Source organism: Orbicella franksi, chromosome 2, assembly GCF_964199315.1.
Source record: "Orbicella franksi chromosome 2, jaOrbFran1.1, whole genome shotgun sequence".
NCBI classification, from domain to species: Eukaryota; Metazoa; Cnidaria; class Anthozoa; order Scleractinia; family Merulinidae; genus Orbicella; species Orbicella franksi.
This window is the reverse complement of record NC_138146.1, coordinates 18,206,537-18,228,984: the sequence shown is the minus strand read 5'-3', so window position 1 is coordinate 18,228,984 and position 22,448 is coordinate 18,206,537. Positions and strand designations below refer to the sequence as shown.

Sequence of the window (22,448 nt, the reverse complement as noted above, 5' to 3'; positions counted from 1 at the left end):
ATCGAACCTTTTGATGTCATTTCCGAAAACAGTTAACCAAATGGGGTCTTTTGGTCAAATAAGAAAAAACTCGATATTTCGCTTCTGTCGGCCGATTCTCAATATTTTCGGATTTACGCTCTTAAAGTATTGGGTGAAAGGAAACAAATTCTTAAATCCATTTCTTGAACAGATATTTTTCATTTGTGTGAAATTCAATAGTACAAAATGCTATTTTGTTCTAAGTCAATGATTATTTACTGCATGAGACCTTTAGTTTTTAATGCTGTGTTGAAATAGGGGAAAAAGGCAGATAATGTTTATTTAGTGTGATTTTTTTGTGAAAATTTCCACTTTTACAAGTCTTTCAGTACTGGTAAATTCTAAACATTTAAACTATTAAAACCTACAAAAGAGTACACAAACAGCTTGTGTGGCTCTCCTGTACTTTAGTAAATTTATTTAGCCACATAGCTAACTTTCAGATACTCAACATAGAAAAAAAATTCTGCCTTGGCTGTACATACTGACAACTGAACACGTGTATAAACAATGGAATTGTTTACATCAGCATTTTATCTGTGAAAGCTGTTTGACTGTTTGTTTTGACAATCTGATCCTAACATGGTAGAATAGAATTTCAAGAATAGCACTGTCTTTATAGTGCAGACTGGCAGATTTCTTATATTGTGTCTGCTAAAGATTGAAATTTGAACTCCATGATAGGATGTCAGTCTGGGTGCCCTGAAGGAGTGGCATGAACTAAGGATGCATTGTTTGATCTTAAGTTAGATTCACCAACTAGTCAAGACTAAGAAAATGCTAATGACAACTCAGTGCTAAGTTACGACTGTGGCCAAAATGAAACTATTTTCACACCACACCACATTTCAGTTACTATTGTAAATTTGTTATTTTGGAGAGGCTGTTTGATGCCAATACATCTTGGGTCAATTCTGAATTTTTTTTTAAGGTATTATGAAATAAGTTATGGAGGCCATCTTATTTCGTCTATTAAAACAATTTCGTGACAAAATTCTCTTGTAAGTTCTGCAAATGTAAGTCTTTAGATGAGTGTGAAAAGTAATGAACATGCTTGAGTATAGTTCGCAGTTGCATGTGACTGTGAATGATCTTAAAATGTGATTATTTCTAACCAAAGCACAGAGTTACCAGACCACAGATAAGTTTCATTTAGAAATTATAACCTCAATTGTTTGCTCCACATTGTCATAGTGAACGGAAGCAAGGTAAAATCTGAAAACAAAAAATGTGTGTTTGTGGTGTAGTGTGGGTTTAAAAAATTATTGGAAAATTCCAGATGTTGAATTTTACCCTCTGTATTCTTGACCACTGTTGGTAGAATCAACTTGATGTCTGGGCCAAGGTGTGTTTCACAAAGGTAAAGTAAACTGTTGAAGTTCAATAGTTGAATTGGGCAGGATAAGATTACTTTTGATGAACTGAGCCAGTTATTGTGGAATTATGTTACAACACATCACATAATCATTTCCTTTATAAGATCTTTTAATTCTGTGAAAATCGGATCTTTAGAAGTCATCCTGTTCTTACCACACCTGGTGGGAGGTATAGAAAGGGGAAAAAAAGATTAATATAATTGCCAGAAGACAAGAAAGGAAAACATTTTTTTTTTTTTAAGTTTTTAAGTTTACCGCATTCCATCCTTTGTCAAACTTTGGTCAGCACTTGTAGGATTTACAATCATCACCCTCCATACATCATTCCTGAATTCTGTTGGCTCAGTCAGTCAATACACAGTGCAAAACTAGCTCATTGTTTCAATATAAATTTAATTTCAGTTTGGACTTTTCATATTTTGTTTCAGTGTGTTCCATTTGTGCCAAGTGTGCTTTATGTGAACAGTCTTGCATTCACTTGGTCAGGGTGAATATTTTCAACTTTGGAATTCCAATAGAAACCAGTGTATATTTATACAAAAGGAATTGCCATTTGAAATATTGACATGATTTCTGTGCAGGAAATTGGCTTATATGCTTGAGTGGTTGATGACAAGTATTTTTCTCTCTCTCCTCTCAAAATAATATTTTATTCTGCCCAGTTTTACCACGTAGTGGTGATGCACTGAAACGAGAAATTCATGTTTTTCAAATCTTGAAATGACCAGTCCCTAAAGTATGAAGCAATACAAGGTTATGGTTAATAAATACAGGAAGAAGATTGGAACTGTCACTGAAAACGCTTAGATATTTCATTCCAGCTGCTTGCGAGAAATATCCACCACCGCAATAATATATATTGAATCGGAATTCTTTGCGATCTTTCAGTAAGACACATTTTCAAACGAATTGCTTTCAAAGTATATTCTTCAGCGTGATTTAGCGCGTTTTACAGTGGAAATCGTGGGTTTGTTTACATCCGTGGACGTGACCAAGGTATCGTTCGATTTCGCTGAGTGATGATGACGTCATCATTATTCTGCAAAGCTCACGCTGATTGGTCAGGGGAAGGGAATTGGGGCACACTACCGTCACCTCTCTGCAGCAGCTATATTTGGTTGTTGACGTAAATATAATAAAGAATACTCCGGATTCAGCAGCTTTCCCTACCTCTTCCGCACGTGCTTTTTGTACACTAGGCGTGTGGAAAAGACTTGTTTTCTTCGGCTAAAGCAGCTGTAAATATTCGGAGGAAACAGCCCTTCGATCGAGCAAAACATCTCGCCATTTTTAGAGTGTTTTGGTTCTGTAACCGTGACAATTGCCTGTAGTAGGAGGAGTCCAATGGCCAAGGTGAGCGTTTTGATTGGCTGGCGAATTCTTGTTTGACAAACCTGGTCTCGTGATGCTGATTTCACCCGTGGCCGGAATGAAAACAATAACAAAGAAGAAAATTTGCTTCGAGTGAAGAGCAGAATCTCGCCTGTTTTCTCTGTGAAACGTACTGTATAACTATAAAAACCATAGAGGTACATGCAGCAAGGAATAGAGTACACTCCAGTAAGTTTTTTTCGCTAGAGAACTTTTGTGGCACTCGCGTTTGCTCAAACCTGGCGTCTTTTCTCTCGATCTGTTCCTTTTCTCCGAGGATTTATTTGTAAAGTTACATAACGATTTCTAAACTCTTCCATTATTTTGCAGCTCCCATTGGACGTGGAGAGTTCATTTGAAGATAGTTTTGGCGTGTTTTCTCCATTCGAAGATGGCGATTTCGAAGGTAGAAGGACTGCCTTCGTGTCGAGTGGAGGTGGAGGAGGAGGAAATGGCTGGGACAGCTACCAAGCACTACCTAGTTCTCCGTTCGGCGGAGTCGGGGGAGACTTCGATATGGAGCTGGAGTTTTTTAAAAGTGATGTGATCGAGGACTGTAAAGTGGCTGGGCCTACTTTGGCCGAACTAAATGATCATCGCTCTCTGTCGCCTCTGATAAATCCTGAAATGGAGCGCCTTCATCGAATAGCCACTCGAGCGGAGGGCGACTGTTCCCCTTCGTGGGATTGCTCATCAACTCGGAAGCCGCAGCCCTACATCTCTTTAGAGCTCACATCGGATAAGACTGAAAGACGGGTTGTTCAATTAAAACAAGAGCCTGTTTCATCAAATAGCGAACATAACGAGAGATCCGAGCAACCTGCCTCTGTTTTAAAAGAAACGGAGAAGAAACTTCCCAGCAAACCTACATGGACTATGACCCGAGACACTTCTTCTTTGCATTGCAAAAAAGAGTCCGAGAAAACAGTTGCCACGGACGATGAGAAAACTTCGAGAATGGTCATTTTGCCAGAAAGAAATTTAGGCAATGATCGCATTAACCAAATGCCAAAGTTAGTTTCAGCGGAAATGAAAACTCGATTATATACGGCAGGTCCGGCACAGCGCGAGGATGGGAATGCGAAGGTTGAAGCAGAGCGGGAACCGATCGAAGCCGATCCGAGTAGCCCGGCTGCGGACGATGAATCCGCGGACGAAGACATGGACAGTGACGATGAGTTTGATGTGGAGAGCCATTTGCACAGTGCTGGTTTAGCTAGAAATCGAAAGGGGAGAAGAGGTGAACAAGATGACCTTTCGCCGAATCCAAGGAAGTTGCTAGAAATCAGTCGAGAGCTTGATCGTCTAAACAAAGTTATCGGAGACTTAAAACCGATTCATCAGCTGCCACAGAACGCCCGGAACAAGTCAAGAAAGGAGAAAAACAAGCTAGCCTCAAGGTAAACTATTTGTTAAGTTATCTCAATGTAGAAAAATGTTCTCGGAGTCGCTCGACCTTCAGATTTTTCCGCTCAGTTTGTTATTTTGTAATGTACATTGTGCATGTATCGAAACTCACCGAGATTCTTTTCGACCAGCTTTAGAAGCTTTCAAAACAACTCGATTTTGCCATGTTTATCGCTTCATGATCCATTTTTGTTTTTGATTGCAAAATTACCAGGATATTTTTGTAATTAAGACAGATGTTAAGAGGAAAGGTTTCGACTTCCAGGTTTAACTGCGGAAGTAGAATGCTAAGGAATGTTTTTTATGTCGTTGTCGTTGTTGTTGTGTACCATGTACCAGGACATTAAAAAAATTCTGCGCTTTTTTGTGAACGCCCTCAGTGAACTTCGATCTGTTACCGATACTTTGTAAGGTTTGTGATAGTTCCCTGCTGTTTCAGAGGTTCCAAAAGTTTGATAATTTTGTACATGTACACGAACAAAGAGTCTAGCACTTGATACATCCATCATTGGGACGTTTTGAAAGGGTCGTTGGAGGAATAAAATGAATTCATACATACACTCGTGTAAATTTTCAACCCTTTCTTTCTTTATTACATGTATTTCTGCTTAATGCTTAATGCTCATTGCTCTGCACATACAAAAATAACATTATTTAGGATAGGTTTTCGACTGTACCTTGGTCAACCCTAGCCTTAAGAGCAATTGTTTCGTTGGTTACATATATATTGCAGTAACGTTAACTCTGAAGGGTGCATAGGGTATATTTAACAATTATTCCATGAAACCGCGTTGGATATGAAGTGATAAATAACCAACGAGCGCGTAGCGCGAGTTGGTTATGATCACTTCATATCCAACAAGGTCGAATGGAATAATTGTTTTAGTATATTCTTAATCGGGTTTTTGCCGCCGATTTTTATTTCAACAATTTTACAGAGCGGAAAATTTTTAAACTTGGCGCACTGTTTTCCATATAAGGTAAAACTCCGACTAATGGCTCATAGTCGGAGTTTTTGAGCCAATCAGAGAGCTAGAAATGCAATAGTCGGAGCTGAGAATATACTAATTTATAATAATCTCACCTGAAAATGCAGCTTTGCTCTGTTTTGTTGTGATTTCTTTTTCTTTTTAATTGGTACATATGTGTTGTTCCATACCCCCCATGGAAGGGTTTTTTTGTCTGACCCCCCATCCCCTCCTGGAAATTCCAGTTAAAATATTTTGGCTCTCGAAACCCCCCACCCCTTGGAATCTCTGTTAACCTTCCTTGGATATGGATATTTTTTGGAACTGTTCAGTTCTTTTGAGAATATTTCATCCAACAAGGACATGTAGAATGTAACATTTGCAAAAGGCAAAATGGAGCTAAAACTCAGGTTGAGAAGTAAGATAGTTCATTTTGGCATGAGATGAAGTTGTTTGTTGTGGATAAAAATGCTGTCAAAAAATCTTTGAATTGTTGGAAAAAGAAATCACTGTTTAAACTTGCTCAACTTGAAACTCCTGTAATTGCCACAAGAAAATTATATTGTAATCTTTGCAGAGGAAATGCCAGTCACATGACAACTTGGTTGTAAGGAGGTCCTCCAAGAAAAAAATTTGCCAAAAAATATTCAAATTCAAAAGGTTCAGATAAATGCATGTTGTTTAATCTTTTGAAATGTGAAATATTACTTGCAACAAATCAAGAATCTAACAGGACTAGTTAACTATCCATGTCACAGCTTAAGGGTGGCTGGATATTAGTGGTTGTTTTTTGAAACACAGACAATGGTATGTTGTTTGTGTTTGACTTTAAAATGTTTATGGCAGACAGAAGAGAACATTGTAGTAAACGTCTAGTATTTTCTCATGCTAAAAATAATAACATGATAACATGCATAATAACATCATTACCACACAACATGTACCATCCAAAGGTAATGCTGGAATATCTATATTCTGTGTATTTCAAAATTTTAATTGAGTACATCAAGAAAATCATCCCTTTTTTTAATGCGAGCCTACATGTAGATGGGAAAATAAACTCACTCGTGGCCTAAAATTCCATCAGTGCACATCCTGCAAGGATGTTGGATAAACAGTTTTCATTGTTGTTAATCCTTGTGGTATCAGATAACCGACAATGTTTATACATGGTGGCCAATCAGTTAAATGTTTAGAAGACTACTAACAGTAGTTCTCGGTAACAAATTGAGGATACAGTAGTCCTATTGAGGGACAGGCTTAGAAAACTTATACAAAACAAATGATACTAAAAAAAAAAAATGTTTGGTACTGTTGTTGTCAGTGATGCATCGTGCGATGTAAATTCTTTTTGAGTGTTATCCCTTTGGCTGGTAAGGAAGATAAGCCACACACCGTGTTGTGTCTCCACCTGAGCTATGAGGTCAGATGTGAGCAATATTTAACTGTTATAGTCAGGGGTGCAATACAGCTGTATATTATTTCACAATCAGTAAAGATATATGACTTAACATCCCTTGTGTTTTACCTAGCCCTACAATGTAGCTTACCCAGTAAGTAGGATAACATGAGATGTTTCTAGTTTGCATCCATTGTTATAAAGCTGATTAATACTAATCTGTGATTATAAGTTTAATAAAGGTTAGCTGGAAGTGACAACTTAAGTAATGCTATTTTGAGAGGACAGGAAAGTTTTTTGAGAAATGTTCTAAAAAAAAGTGCAGAGTATGGTAACTTGAGACTTGAAAACTTCTCTGAGAAGCCTGAAACATTATATGAAGACATAACACCATGGACTAAAGAAATGAGTAGTATTGCTTTGTTGCTTTATATGCTTTATTTTTTGTTGGTGAGTAGTATTGCTTTGTTCAAGATTTGCTTGTACTTTTTTCAGGGCTTGTAGATTAAAGAAGAAAGCACAGCACGAAGCTAACAAGGTCAAGTTGCAGGGACTAGAATTGGAGCAGCGTGAGTATCTCCTTTGCTTGCACGTTCATGAACAACAGGGAAAACTTTCAGTTCTAAAGGTCCAATACCTGAGACTTGAAAGTGAAAGAAAAATGTGTCTACAAATTGCAGTAAGTTTAAAATGAAGACTGCGGACTGCAGACTGGAAGTGTAATGCAGACTACAGACCACAGACTTTCTAAGTAAATGCCTTGGTATTGCCATCATCGACTGCTAACCTTAAACAGGGTTATTCAGGCTTATGGAAGTGAAAGTCTGCCCTCCTGCGAGCCTGAATAACTCACCGGTTAACCTGATCATTACTCTAGTTAACCTGAAAATCCTTCAGGTTAGTCTGAATAATGTTCCTGTTAGCCCTTTTACAGTTAGCTCTCATTAATGGAAATGGTAACATGATTCAGTTAAAAAGCCAACAGTCTGCAGTCTGTGTTTTACCCTGACCAGTAAAACTTGGGCATGTTACACTTACTAGTAACAATTGTTTAAGAATTCTTTTTAGTACATGTGGTTGAAAAGTGATTTCATTGCCCACATCTAACACTGCTGGATATGATTGTATGGACAGTGTTTCAGTGTAGCACAAGTATGTACGTGTAAAAGCTACCTGAACACGTCCTTGATGTGGTTCAAAGTTTTTTGACTCTGAAAGGAAGTTGCATGTACAGCACCATGTGTAATGTGAGACTCGATTATGACAGAGGTGTTGCTTTATTTTTCGTCTGTAGAGCGCCTGACAGAAGTCATTGATAAAGTGAAGAAAGAAATCATACTTAAAGGAAGCTCTCAATCTGTCGTTCCAAAGGCAAACTTGAGTGGCCAAGTGGAAGCTCTTGTCAAAGCTACATTTGGTAGGTTTTGCTAATTTTATTAGGATGTTATTTTGTTAATTTTACCTGAAGCAGGGGTTTCATTAAGGGGCCGGCACCGGGTAAATTGACTGGCTGTGAGGATAATTTTGGCCACTTGGTCTGATAATCTAGAGGAAGGTTTTTCTTATAAAGAAATTAAGTTTAAAACATTTTGCCTGCCTGTGAAAACGAGTTGCCCCCTCTGCTGAGAATTTTAATTAAACCCCTGTGAAAGAACTCTGAAGAAGTAAAGTTCTTTTTTTAGTAGTGATCTTCACTTCTTGCAGTAAACTTTACGTCTACACTGTATGTCCAATTTACACTTTGTTTCTTAGTAAATTAATGTTGTCCTTTCCTTCAAATTCTGTATTGTGGTTGCCTTCCAGAAATTTCATAAGATTCTTCTCTTTTACAAGTCAATGCACATGTACATAATGTATCAAAGCTATGATTTCTCATCGGCATGTACATGTACATGTATCTCTTATCATTGCACGTTGTGAACTGAGACTTAATATTGTTGCTTGTTTTTTTTTTTGTTTCTTTTTTGAAACACAGGGAATCAACTTGTTGCTGGCCACACTTCAGATTTTGTTCACTCTGTTCTGGAGGCTACTGCAAGAGCAAATCCATCACTTGGGAAACTGGACGAGCTTAGTTTGTGCTTCTGAGCATCCCAAAAGAGTGGTTTGTGGAAGAGTTTGTTGGCCGGTACCAATCAGAATGTTAATCTTTTTGATTGTGTCATATATGTACTTGTAGTTTTTCATTCATGTCTACTGTAGTTAAATGGTGATTTTCATGCCTTTGAGATGCAATGAAGACCTGTGCTTATATGTACACGTAATAAGCATCCATCAAGTTTCACCTGACGGACCTCTAGAGCCAGTTACTATAACAAGAAAAAATGTTGATACTTTTGACTAATTATCTATTAGCATGCTTGCATACAGCTACATGCCACTATTATTATTAACAATATTGCTGAGTCTACTGGCACAGACATGCCAGTTCTAAAAACTTGCATTTACCGTTCTATTATCTTAAAACGTTGTCCAAAGACATTGTACATGTTCAGGTAATTTTTGTTGTTTCATATAATTATAATAGGGGTTCTTGGGTTTTGTTTCAATTGTTTTTTAACCTTGTTACGCCATTCAAATTATGATAAGGCATTTATTTTTCAATGATATACCTTTTTGTATCTCAAAGTTACTGGGGTGTAACTGCGTTTATGCAGCATGTAAGCAGTTCTTGACTAATGGGTTTGCTAAGGTGTGTATAAATAGCTTGACAAATAATGTAAAGTGAAAAAAGTCTTGCTTGATTGAATTTTGAGGACTTACTAAGATCTCCAAAAAAGATCGATTTGAACAAAGGAAATAATGATAATGGTTTTGGTAAAGTGTTCAAAGTTTATTGGTTTGTTTGGTCAGTTGTTCAAGCAAAAAATGCAGTGATATTTTAAAAGATTTATTAGTTATTACTTATTGTTATAATAGTGTAGTATAAATTCAGCATAAATTGACATTTTCTTTTAGCACATGGTTGGTTTGTGATGGGTTTAATGTTTGGTGTGAACCATGATTATTAGAAAATTAGTTCATTGTGATTGGCTAAGAGCAGGAAAATTATCATTTATTGTAGCCTGCACCTGCAAGGCAGATTAATGGAGGCACATTAATAATTTTCTATAAGCTTTAATGAGCAGTTAAAGGTATTTTAAGGACTTGCATTACTTGTGGTGCTTGAAAATTCTTTGAAATAGCATTCACCTAAAATTTTGGGAAATTTTGGTAGAATTTTCAAGTACCACATGAGTTTCCAATATCATAAGAGTAGTGTTCGTGCACTCCCATTCATACAATTACCTACGTTTGCTTAGAGTGGTTTTCAGTTGAGTGTCGAAAGTAATTATACAGTTACTTTAGTTTTGGTTTTGGTTCTACTACAGTTCGAGATTAGCTGAGAAGTCTAATTGGTAAGTAATTGGTTTTGGTTTTGGTTTTACAACACTCAATTGAAAACCGCTCTATTACAGTAACAAATTTATTAATCAGTCAATCGTATTAATGTAGAACTGCTCCTCTTGTTTCTTTAAGTACAAAATACACCAGTGCAGATTTAGGTTCGATGTTGCTACATAATTTGTAGATTTTACAGTATTTCTTTTGTCACAATCTGAGTCATAATTTGGAGTTCACAAACAGATCTCCTCCTCTGGTTTTCCCAGAATGATTGGCTAGAAAGAAAGTAGATTTTTTAGCATCAAGTATTGTCTGCAGTCAATTTTCAGCAGAGGTTATATGTTTTACTAGTTTGTCTTAGTTGGAGTCCACAAACACAGCTCCCTCTCTACTTTTCCCAGAATGATTGGCTACAAAGAAAGCAGTTTTTTTAGTATCAAGTATTGTGTGTTGTCAAATTTAATTAGAGGTTATATGTTTTACTAGTTTGTCTCAGAGTGTGGCTGAGATAATGAGGATTGTGAACTGGAATGTTCTGTAAACACTAGTTTCTAACCTTGGCTGATCAAATTACTATATAGCATACAATGAATTCATGTGGAATCGCTAAACTTGAGATTATTCTATTTACCTGTAGTACTGCAAAATTGTGAACGATTCACTCACACTAAGAAGGTGTTCTCCTGCGCAAAAGCTTTTGCAGCTCTTGTATCTGGAGCTAATAATGTCCCTCTCAAAGTTCTCAAAATTCACATTCTTTCTCGTCAAGTAGTTTTGGAACTAACAAGTTTGAAAAATTACTTGTATATTTTTGCTTCTTATAGGAGCTGTGTACGCTAGGAATTCTTATGACATAAGGGCCAGTAGTTGTTTGGGGAATTATGAACTAACTAACATTGTTGGAAAAGAGAGATGTCCTTGGCAAAGAAAGAAAATTAATATTATCGAGAATATACATGGGTGATATGGATGGAAAATAATTCTCAATGAAGTCAATTAAATTGTTACAAGAATTTTTGTTTTCAACATTTGTTGCTATTCTTTGTTGTCTTGCCTTAGGTGCTTTGGCTTGCCATAGTTTCATTTACTGTATACTACAATACAATAGTGTGTATAATAGTACAATTAGTATGTTCTTGTTAAGAAACCGTTTCAAGGCACATAAAGACCATGGACATTCTCTCTTTTCATGGATTGCTAAGAAAAAGGTGTCAAGAAAGAAGGGTCGCAATCTTTCTTTTCTTTTGAAAATTGTATTCGGGTGGTGAAATCCAGTTTTCTAACTTTGGCCAGCTTGTGCTTGCTTTCCAAGTGAAAGTATTTACACTGGCAAATATTTGAAGATCTGCGGGCAGACTGTATTATTTCAAGTCCTGAAGGTGCATTGGTGTTTTTATGGACCAAAACAAAAAGAACGTGTTTGATTTTAATCGTTTTGTGAGTTTCTTCAAAGGTCTAAAATTTACAAATGCACCTTGTTGGGTTGTAACGTTGTTTTGTAATGCTTAACGCATCTTGTATTTGAAAAGCAATTAATATTTAGATGTTCCAAAGTATTCTATTTGTAACATAAGAGGAGCAGTTATCTTTATCCTATTGTAACATAAATTTGTGTAAATAAGCTATTTTATTATTTGTACATTGTAAATAGATTATGAGGGCTGACGTTACAGCTTTTTTTTAAATGTGTACAATAGAACTACTTGAATCAACCAGATTTCAGCAGATTGTATTTTCATATTATTGTGTTTTGATGTTGGGGAGTTAATTTATCTAGACAAACATGGACTTTGCAGGTCTTGTTTCATATATTATATACAGTATTAAATTATTTGATTTCTCAACGGAATAAAGTAGGTTTAAACTCATTTGATTGTTGTTTGCTAATTACTGTTTAGAGCGGGATAAACTACTATCCACAGTTGATTCCTTTAAATCCCTTCTAAGGAGGGGTGGGGGATGAGTTAAGGGGGAAAGTTTATCTGTAATCAGTAAATATTAAATGCCATGGATGGACAAATTTTGAAAAAACCACTAGCATAAGAGGAGGTTTAGCAAAGCAGAGGTGCGAGGCTCGATTGGCCGGCTCGGAGCGCGTGACTTAATGACGCGCTACATCCTCGAGTAGCCTACCCAGACATTGTTTCGGCTCGTCACGCATTCTCTTCTCCCCCGGAAGAGATTGCGTGACGAACCGAAGTACACTAGTACATCGCGCTTGGTGCCCTTACCCCGCTAAACTGCCTGTTCCAGAGGCTATCAGACAACATAGACCTGCCAGCGTGGAGACTCTTCAACTCAGTTTTAATAAAAACGAGTAAGTTCAGAGGACCGATAACTAAAATTAACTGATCAGATAGCTCACTTTCCTGTATAACCCTTCACCAGTACTCTTGTGTTTTTTTCTCAGTGTAGTTTTGGCTTACATTCTAAAAGAAAAATATTAACTTAGACGTAAAATATTTTTTTTCGTTACCTTCCCGACTTAAATTTTTCCGAAAACGCCAGAAGTCGTAAGTACGAAGTTGGCTCTCACAGAGACCTGCGCACATATAGTATAGGATGTGCCCGATGTCTTTTTAGTACTTGATCGTGGGAATTTTGCCAAGAATTGTCTTTTGTGCAATAAATCTCTTATTAAACCAAGTTTGCTTGGGACCTTATACGTATTGGGAGGATATCGGCCTTTGGTCTTTTATGTACAGACCTCGCTGCGCTCAGCTCGTGAAAGAGCCTGAGAGCAGGCTGAACTATTAAGCTGATATTCTCCAATTATGGACCCCAGCTTGAATGTTTAGAAACGTGTATGTACATTGTAATTGGAATGAGTGGAATACATGTAGCTAGGGAGTAAGCAGTTGCAAAAGCGGTCAAGCTCGCAGCCTGCTGAATTGTACGAAACGAGAGTTGGGTGCAAATAGTCACTCCAATAACAAAAGAAACCTGAGAGAACCTGTATCTCTGTAAAAAAAAAAATAAAAAAAAAAAAAAAATAATAATAATAATAATAACATAATGGTCGGTGATACTTTCGAACATTTTCACAAGCTAAGCAGCGCGCGTTGACGCGCAAGCTACTCAGGAGTCCCATCCCATTACCGCGACCTGAAGTTGGACAGGTGTCCCACATGATCACGTGCCCTCATCGACGTAGAAGACAATTCAAAGCTTCTTGAGTGAGTAAAAATGCTGTTCTTCCTTTTCTTTTTCTGTTTAATAAAACTGAAAAGTGATGTCAAATTATTGCAATGAATTCTCTAATAACTCTGCAGTGAAACGAGAGCAAATCATTTTCATGCTAAGTATCATCAGAGGCAGACAAGAATCAGGAATTTAGCGAGAGATGCCGTCGAACGGCCTTGCACTGCAAAAGAATTCCATACAAACCAAACACGAATAGTCGTGCGCTCTAACAAAACGAAAACAAAAACGTTTATGCTAATTAAGATCAGAAATCCAAGCATCGTCACGGTCTTGATTTTCAGTTTGAGAGGTAGTTCCTCAGTTCCAACCTCAATCAGTTCTTGTTGAATTTATACATGTAGTCATCATTCTAAAACACGCTGATGATATATCCATGCTTTCAGTTTTTCTCTCTCCAAACTATTTGAGCTTCAGCCTCTATCCCCCACTCAAGTGCATCACTTGAATACTCCAATATTGTTATATTAAAATTCTAACTTGGCTCCGAGGCTGTTATTCATTTCTCGTCCTCGATGTAATTTCTTTTGTCAGGCTTTTATTTTATTCTCCAAAGTTAGAAAAGTTAGAATTTTAATATAGCAAAGTTAGAATTTTAATATATCGAAAATGGCCTATTGGTAACCGTTTATATCGCACTTTCATTTTTTTAAACAGAATTGAAGATGACTTGGACAAACTGCAAGCCTCAGAAGTCGCCTAAACCTACAACGAAGCCTATGCCAAAGCCTCGCCTCAAACCCAAAGCTGATCTCAAACCAAAGCCGACTCCTAAACCAAGGTTTGTCGAGGCAGGTGCTGGGGAGGATGAACTGTTCGGAGGAGCTGCTGGTGTTGCAAAGAACAAAAACATAACACCTTCGGTAAAAAAGAGGGTACCCGCGAGTGGAGATCAAGACTTGTTCGATCAAGCAAGGAAATCTTCTTTCAGGTTTGTTACGTTGATTGCACTTCACTTGACAAGAATAGTGAAAAAAATAGTGAATACGGTGTGCGTAGAATTGAGCCTGTTGTCTCGGTTTCCGGATCGTGCAGTCCGTGCAGTCCGTGCTGTGCTGTGCTGTGCTGTGCTGTGCTGTGCTGTGCTGTGCTGTGCTGTGCATTATACTCTTACATTGCTACTTTCTACCGAGGTAGTAAATCGCAACCGGAAAATTTAAACGGGATAACCTTACAATGGAATAGCGTCCCATCCCGCCTTGGAGGAGCAATACTAAACCGCGACCACTTGGCCAAATGCAGACTTGTAATTACCTTTGACCCTTCCCCTATCCCCCTCCCCCTACCCCCTGCTACGACCACCTTTCATAAGCAGCCATCTAAGCGACCGCGGCCACTTTGAGTGTTGATGTTCTGTTGTTCTCACCACCGCTAAAGCGACCACTTGATGCATGATCCAGTTTCACTACTAACGCAAGCTGGAAGTAGTTTATAGAGATAATTTAGAAAGGGAAGTTTATAAGAACTAAAATCTGTCCATCCTGCCAGATGCACTCTGATCTGTTCATGAGGTTGTCCCACATGTCTGTAGTACTAAGAAAGGTGTTGACACTCCATCAAAGTGGATATTAGTTACTTACTCAATACCACCCTAGAACGTCATCCCACGGGGAGGAAACGCTGGACGATATTTTCAACACGCCGTCACGACCAACTTTTACAACGACAGAGGACGATGATGATTTGTTTAAACAAACATCAGTAGTGGAAGAGAGCAGCGTTCAGGACATGAGTGCAGATGATATAGCAAGTTACATTCAGCAAAACACACCTGACTCAAATGTCAAGCCTGATTTGTTTCAGGAAATGTATAAGTAATTTTACATCTACCAATGCTTTAAATTCCTGTGGACTCAAACATAATGCCATCTCAGAGCTGCTGGATGAAAAGCCGCCATCTTTAAATTTAAAAATGCCAAGTAGATCCGAGCACAGGGTTTCAAACTGAGCTGAAATTTGACGGAAGCAGGAAGCTATTTTTATTACTGTGTAATGTTTAGTAAGCCCCTTTGCTGATTTACTTCATCAATAAGAGGACTTAAACCTTGCTTGCACGTTCTTACCTTGGCCATCGATTAATGTACTTTGTTCTTTTTGTGGTAAAGACTTGCAAGATATCTCTGTACGTGACTTGTTTTAGTCACGCATAAAGTGTGCGTGACTCTTATTGTAGGATTTAGCGCCTGTCGGTTCAGACCTGCTATGCCAAAATAATGTGATGTGACGCATTTCATGGCAGCCATACTGTGGGCACTCCATAGCCGTCCCTTTGGCGATGAAAAGCTTCGTCATAGAGTGTTGGTTTTTGAACTCTCTTTTTTTAGTGGTCACGTGTTGCTTTTCATTATAACATAGATAGATGAGCAAATAATTTCTCTCAATTTCTTGAAAACAGTAAAAATGGAATCTGAAGAGTAAAGAAAACGTAACTGCAAATCAAAATTAAATGTGTAGGTGAATAACACATTTTCTAATAGAGAAATACGTATAACTCATTTAGGATGAAAGAGACTGAACAAACTTAACTACATTGTTTCTTTTTTTCGGGCGAAAATAGACAGAAACCTGTCAAGGTGATTATAATTCCAGGTTTATATACAGTAAACAAATCCCTCAGTTTCTTAAAGGAATTTTTAACTTAAAAATAATTAAAATACGCTGAAATTCTCCGTGACTTTGAGAACCAAACATGGAATATCGAAGAATGGTTTTATTAGATGGTAAGATCTATTCTTTTAGCGCTATGAAACCATTTGAGACAATATCCATATCGGTGGTAAAAAAATAAAATAAAACAAGACTTAAGTAATGAAAAAAATATTAATTAAAAGATTCCTAAAGGATTTGTATGATGTGGGTTATATAATGCATCACCACTGAAGCTGTAGCTGTATCATATAGAAACACTTCTTACTTGACTCTTGAATACCTCTATAAAAACAACATTGACTATTGTTTGACATATAATTGTTAATTCTTGCATCGCATAAACACTTCCTGATTATGGCGTGGAAATTGCCTTCTATCTTACAGGGATATCCACCGTCCATTTTCTCTCGAATTCATTAAATTTTCTTTTAGGTTGTCTAGAATGTTTTTCGAAGCTTAGCACAGCTTCATTAATTTTAGTCTGCCCTGTAACATTTGTACCGTTCGGACATTCTAAGGAAACTTCTTTCTTGTCCATTTCCCGAAAACATGGCAACGTGTACTGTTGCTTTTCCGAAAATCCCAGCTAGCATTTCTTCGGTGCCCAACACGCCATTTTTGTCAATCCGAAAACAACCGGCACTTTGAAGTGACAATTCACTTCAGACAATCAGAGGTACTTCGGAACAGTTATTTCATTATATTCCAATATTCCGCTGGGTGCCCCTGATCTTAAAAGCATCTCCACAAATCCAGATGTTTATTGCTGGCGTGGATTATTATAGGAGTAGTTGTGGTCTATACAGCAGTGCCTCTTTCTCTAACGCTAGTTCATACGCTGTAGAAGCTCACTGAGATCAACCAGCGCGCCAAACGTCTGGAATTTCCAGTACGGTGCATTCAGCGAAAAATGTGTTTACCACTGACCAATCTCATTCCTCGAAGTTCAAGATTCTTTTGGCCAGCACTACGCTTCGGCAACTCTGGTCGAAATCGAAAAGTGAGCCAGCGTTTATCACAGCAGTTGCTCTCTCCACCTGTATTCAGAAATCATCATCGACCTTAGGCTCCTGGCCCCACGTGCACAATCAAATAAAACCAGAACTAGGATTTTTACCGCTGACCGATATCGAGAAGGCTCTTGGGAGGACCTCTTGGGGGGTTTAACTGGCGGGATTCGTGAGCGACTGAGTTCTCAGTATTTCTCCCGGTTCGTCCGCGAGTACCCTGGCCCATCACCCGTCTCTTCACCAATCCCCTCCCGTCCCTTCGCGTTCACGCATGACTTTGTCGCGAAAACGAAAGCATTCGCGCGCGAAATCCTGTCAGCTACGCAGGCTGAGGTTTACCATTCGCCTCCATTCACCTTTATCTGCATTTCCCTGTCTTTTGGCAGTTTCGACACATATACCTGGCTACTCAGCTCAGTTCCAAGCGCTTCCAGAAACCATGAACGGAACAGTTTCTCCGTATTAATAGATTTACAACGTAGGATTTCGGCTACTCGTTTTGCTGTATTGACAATGCCTCACTTCGATGCAACTTCCTGTTTTCCCTGAAAAGCCGGATGAGATAAAATGTTAAGGATTGACGTAAGGAATACCCCTTCGTAACTTGACAGACGAGAAGGAGCTGATTGTTTAGATCGAATACCAAGGCTTTTGTAGTTTAAAATAGACTTGCAACAAGAAGTAAGAACTAACATGTCAATTCACATTTGTATCGACAAATCTGTAGGTCTTGTAGATGACGTATATACGAGCTAGCAGCAATATTTTGACAACAGAAAAGACGAAACTAGTCTATACTTAAATAAATATAAAAATAACTGTACCGTGACAACTGAGTTCACTGAGAATTTAAATTTCAAATTTTGTGAAGGTTACGTCCACGCAGTCATCTGTAACTGTTTCTTAAATAACCGATTGAGTGAGCATTACTAAAAAAAAGAAGACAAAGCAAAGAACCTCTAGTTTCTCACAAAGCTGCCGTGTGCTATGAGTGAAAAGCGATCAGATAGTGAATATACTAATCCTGTAGCTATATTGTACGAAGCTGCTCGGGATGGTGCGGTTGTTGTACTCAGTGATGTTCTTCAGCGAATGAGTATCAGTGAAAGAAGCACCGCTTTAGAAACGAAAACGAAAGATGGCGACCAAATCACCACTCCCTTAATCATCGCCGCTCGCAATGGAAACCTGGATTCTGTGAAGATGCTTCTAGAATACAATGCAGACATCGAAGCTCGAGGAACTGTGAAAGTTAACGGCCAAGTTATTGAGGGTTGTACACCTTTGTGGGCTGCTGCCAATGGACATCTTGATGTTGTGAAACTGTTAATCGAGCGAAACGCGGACGTCGACGGAAGAAATTTGTTAAACTCGACTCCTTTAAGGGCAGCTGCTTACGATGGACGCCTTGATATTGTAAGCTGTTTGGTTGAAAATGGGGCCGACGTTGATGCACCTAACAAGTTTCATCGTACCCCCCTGATGGTGGCATGCTACTATGGCCACATGAACGTTGTCATGTATCTTATCGAGCGTGGCGCGAATATGGATCTTCAAGACATACAAGGCTACACCGCCCTGCACTGTGCTGTTGAAGGGGACCAGTTTGAGACTGCCAATAAACTGCTCGCTCTTGGGGCGTCGCAATTGCCAGATGTTCAACGTTTAACACCACTTCTTTGGGCGAGTAATAAATGCAAAATTGACATGGTGGAGTATCTTATAAAGAGACCAGAATTTACAAAGGAACAGAGAATTGAGGGGCTCGAGCTTCTCGGTGCCACTATTGCCAATACACGTGGTGTCTACGAGACTGTCTATGACATTGAGAAAGCATTTTACTACATGAAACGCAGCATGAAAGAGAGGTTTCAAGACAAATCGTGTCCCCTTCTTAAAAAGCAAATGAAACCCCTTGAAGTTTATCAGAATAGAAAAGAGAGCCAAACCCTTGAAGAACTTGTTCTGTTAGAAGGTGATGATCATGCCATCCACATGGAGGGTCTTATTATCAGAGAAAGAATCCTTGGAACTGATAATACAGAACTTCGCTTTCCAATTGAATACCGTGGTGCAGTTTTTGCTGACTCAGAGAACTACGAGCTATGCATTGGTTTGTGGGAACATGCAATGGAGATAGGTCAACGTTGCAATGTGGCAGTCACAAGCAAGTTACTAGACATGGCAGGCTTATTTTCCGTTATGCTGCACAAACAAACGCTTTTGAGATCGGAATGCGTAGAAAGAGTGTTTGAAAAATTGGTTGTAGAATGCGAGAGACAGAAAGAAAAATTGATTTCCATAACAATGACACTGGAAGAACATGAACCTACACTGTTTAGTCCCCAGTTTGAAATAAACAGATTGTTGCATTGTGCTCTGTATCTATTAATGATATACACCAAAGTCCAAGTTCCAGAAAGAAAGGAAACCAAAGGCATTTTTGACTTGATAAAAAGACTTCTTTGCTTAAACCCTCGCACTCGTGATGGAAATACATTTCTTCACTTGGCTGCTTGGCATAAAACCGAAATTACGGTGCCGAGAAATGTACGCCTTGTGTGCAAGCTTCCATGCGTTGAGACCATGAAGCTTATTATGCATGCAGGCTATAATGTGAACGCCATTAACACCAAAGGAAATAGTCCTCTTCATTTAGCTGTGACTTTTAAGCCCAGTACTAAAGATCTTCAGCTGTTAAGGGATGTGTTGGAGACATTGGTTGATGGAGGAATCCACGAAGACACGGTCAACAGTGAAGGCAAAACAGCTATGGATATCGCTGAAACTGATGAAGCACGCAGGATCCTTTCTGTGAAGCTCACATTGAGGTTAAAATGCATTACTGCCAGAGCCGTAAGGAAATTTGGATTATGTTATGTTGGGATAGTTCCTAAGACTCTTGAAAGATTTATTAGCTTACATTAGGGTTGCTTTCGAGCGGTTTTCAATCGAGTGTAGTTAAACCGAAACCAAAGTTATTGGGTGATTACTTTCGACACTCAATTGAAAACCGCTCTACTATCCTAATACTAATTGTTACATGCTGTTGTTCGAAGAATAGCAGGAAATTGTTGTTTCATGGTTCGCCGGTCTTGACATTTTCTATGGTGACGCAAATACTATAAGGACCGGATTTTCGCCGAGTTGAGCCATTATATGCTGACGTCGCTGCCACCTTGCTTTCGTTTCGAGATTTTCAGGGTTCTTGTTAAGGCTACTCCAAACCTTGGCGGGTGCATGTCCTCCAGAAAAAAAATTGGTACTCGCGCTGTTTTCAAGTGAACCCCCAGAAACTATATATCAATAGAAAGGTCATGAAATTTAGAATTCGATAAAATTATGTTCTGTTTTGGCTACTGCTTTCCTAAGGCAGTAGTAGTCGTTAACGCCAAAACGACCGACTGACATTCCGGCGAATAGACCTCTTTAGCTTGGGCGGTTTGTTTTCCCATTGTGGACCACGTGATATTCTCTGGAGAATTTTTCTCTTATCCATCTTAAAATTATTCATTCATATACATGCGACTATTTAAAAATTCTCAAGAGTATCATCACGTGGTCTGCAATAGGAAAACCAACCGCCCAAGCTAAAGAGGTCTATTAATAGGGTACTGAAATACGATCGATGATGCAAAATAAGTGTGCAGTGTTTATCACAAAGCATGAATCTCTCAAAGTGTGTCTGCATTTTCTTTTATTTCTATTCGTTGTATTATTATAGATCGCGTAACGTGTTGCGTTAGAGGCCGTCACAAGAAAAGTATTTAAAATAAGAGAATTCGCCGACACAATGTTGTCCCTTATCTATGAGTCAATGTTCTATTTAATCGACTATTTAAATCTAAAAATATTATGTTCGACTATTTAAATCTAAAACTAAAATGAACTAATCAGATAGCTCACTTTCCTGAATGACCCTTCATTAGTACTCTTGTGTCTTGTCTCAGTGTAGTTTTGGCTTACATTCTAAAAAAAATTAACTCAGACGTAAATTTTTTTGTTTCGTTACCTTACCGAGTTAAATTGCCTTTACTTTTTGAAAACGCCAGAGGTCATAAGTACGAAGCTGGCTCTCACAGAGACCTGCGCACATGTAGTAAAGGATGTGCCCGGTGTCTTTTTAGAACTTGATCGTGGGAATTTTGCTTAGAATTTTCTTTTATACAATAAATCTCTTATTAAACCAAGTTTGCTTGGGACCTTATACGTATTGGGAGGATATCGGTCTTTGGTCTTTAGTACACAGACCTCGCTGCGCTCAGCTCGTGAAAGAGCCTGCGAGCAGGCTAAACTATATATTAAGCTACGGACCCCAGCTTGAATGTTTAGAAACGTGTATGTACATTGTAAATGGAATGAGTGGAATACATAAAGCTGGGGAGTAAGCAGTTGCAAATGGTCGGTGATTCTTTTGAACATTTTCACAAGCTAAGCAGCGCGCGTTGACGCTCAAGTTACGCAAGAGTCCCATTACCGCGACCTGAAGTTGGACAGGTGTCCCACATGATCACGTGCCCTCAATGCCGCGAAACATGCCTGCAGAGCATCATGGTAGCTAGTTGTAATCAAAACAGGAAATAGACATCTTTAGCTTGGGCGTCTTATTTTCCTATTGTAGACCAAGTGATATCCTGTGGAGAATTTATCTTTTATCCATCTTAAAATTATTCATTCATATACATGCGACTATTTAAAAATTTGTAAGCAAGAATTCTCAAGAGTATCATCACGTGGTCTGCAATGGGAAACCAAATAGCCCCAACTAGAGAGATCTATTTATACCAAAGACCACTAGCTTCGGCTATGGTTCCTGTTCATGAATCCACGCTGAGTTTCGTTCATTAGGTCTTCATTGATTGAAGGTCAGAAAAATGCCACCCTTAGACCAGACAATGCAAATACCACGATGTACTGAAGACTTTAAAATAGCCTGAAATCTCATCAGTCGCCCATCCGCCTAGTGCCCAAGTTCCAGGTGCGAGAAACTCGCTTCTCTCGCCTGGAGGTTTGGTACTTAGGCTGAGGGTGAGGAGACAACTGACATTTCACGAGGGAGCACATGCTCGTGGACGGAGTTCACGAGTTCCAACCGAATACACGAATCTGACTTCGAGTTACTCCATAAATGGCCAGGGACTTGAGGCATCAGTTTTTTACTGACAGAACTTAGCAAAGCTGCGTAGTCTGTTTTTCATACAATTCCTCGAACTTTGACTTATTCCTTACACAAATGTATGAGAATACTTAAAACACCCAAGGCTGAATTGGTCCGCAATGAAAAAGAGAATTCTGATTGGTTCGCTTAGCTGTCCGAATTTTGTAACACGGACCGCTAAAATGAACTGCTAACCAATTAATTTTGGCAAATCCCTTTTTCAATTCATAGCACAAAATAAACAGTTTTTAAGTAGAAGTCTTGTTATCTTCATGCTCGGATCAAGGGCAATATTAATTTCAGTAATTGTTCACAAAAACGACGTGAAAATATAAATAAATCCTTACATTTCGCGCACGTTCACCAAGAATGGATCTCGGAGATCAATAATTAATTTATTGGCAGATTAAAATGATCCATTATAATAAATACTCTTTTGAACTAGCTTGGTCCGATCCGTATTGGAGAATATTGATCGAGTTCATCTTTTTTTGCAGGCTTCTG

The 22,448-nt window shown here is 38.5% G+C and overlaps 1 protein-coding gene and 1 pseudogene across 1 annotated transcript; both read left to right on the top strand.

Annotated features, from left to right (window-relative positions):
- The first annotated feature begins 1,717 nt into the window (after nt 1-1,717).
- LOC145478406 (uncharacterized) lies at nt 1,718-12,904 on the top strand. The gene is made up of 5 exons (XM_081456426.1): nt 1,718-2,957; nt 3,099-4,168; nt 7,038-7,111; nt 7,837-7,959; nt 8,518-12,904. The coding sequence occupies exons 1-5, from the start codon at nt 2,931-2,933 to the stop codon at nt 8,628-8,630; spliced, it is 1,407 nt and encodes a 468-aa protein (XP_081312552.1). The 5' UTR covers nt 1,718-2,930; the 3' UTR covers nt 8,631-12,904.
- Nucleotides 12,905-17,618: 4,714 nt separating this feature from the next.
- On the top strand, nt 17,619-22,163 carry LOC145478389 (protein fem-1 homolog B pseudogene; annotated as a pseudogene).
- Nucleotides 22,164-22,448: the final 285 nt, after the last annotated feature.

Excerpts from the sequence above, each read along its gene's own strand:
- LOC145478406 (XM_081456426.1), top strand. The coding sequence starts at position 2,931 with ATGCAGCAAGGAATAGAGTACACTCCA. Across the intron at positions 4,169-7,037 it reads AAAAACAAGCTAGCCTCAAG|GGCTTGTAGATTAAAGAAGA; the intron begins GTAAACTATTTG and ends TACTTTTTTCAG. Across the intron at positions 7,960-8,517 it reads TCTTGTCAAAGCTACATTTG|GGAATCAACTTGTTGCTGGC; the intron begins GTAGGTTTTGCT and ends TTTGAAACACAG.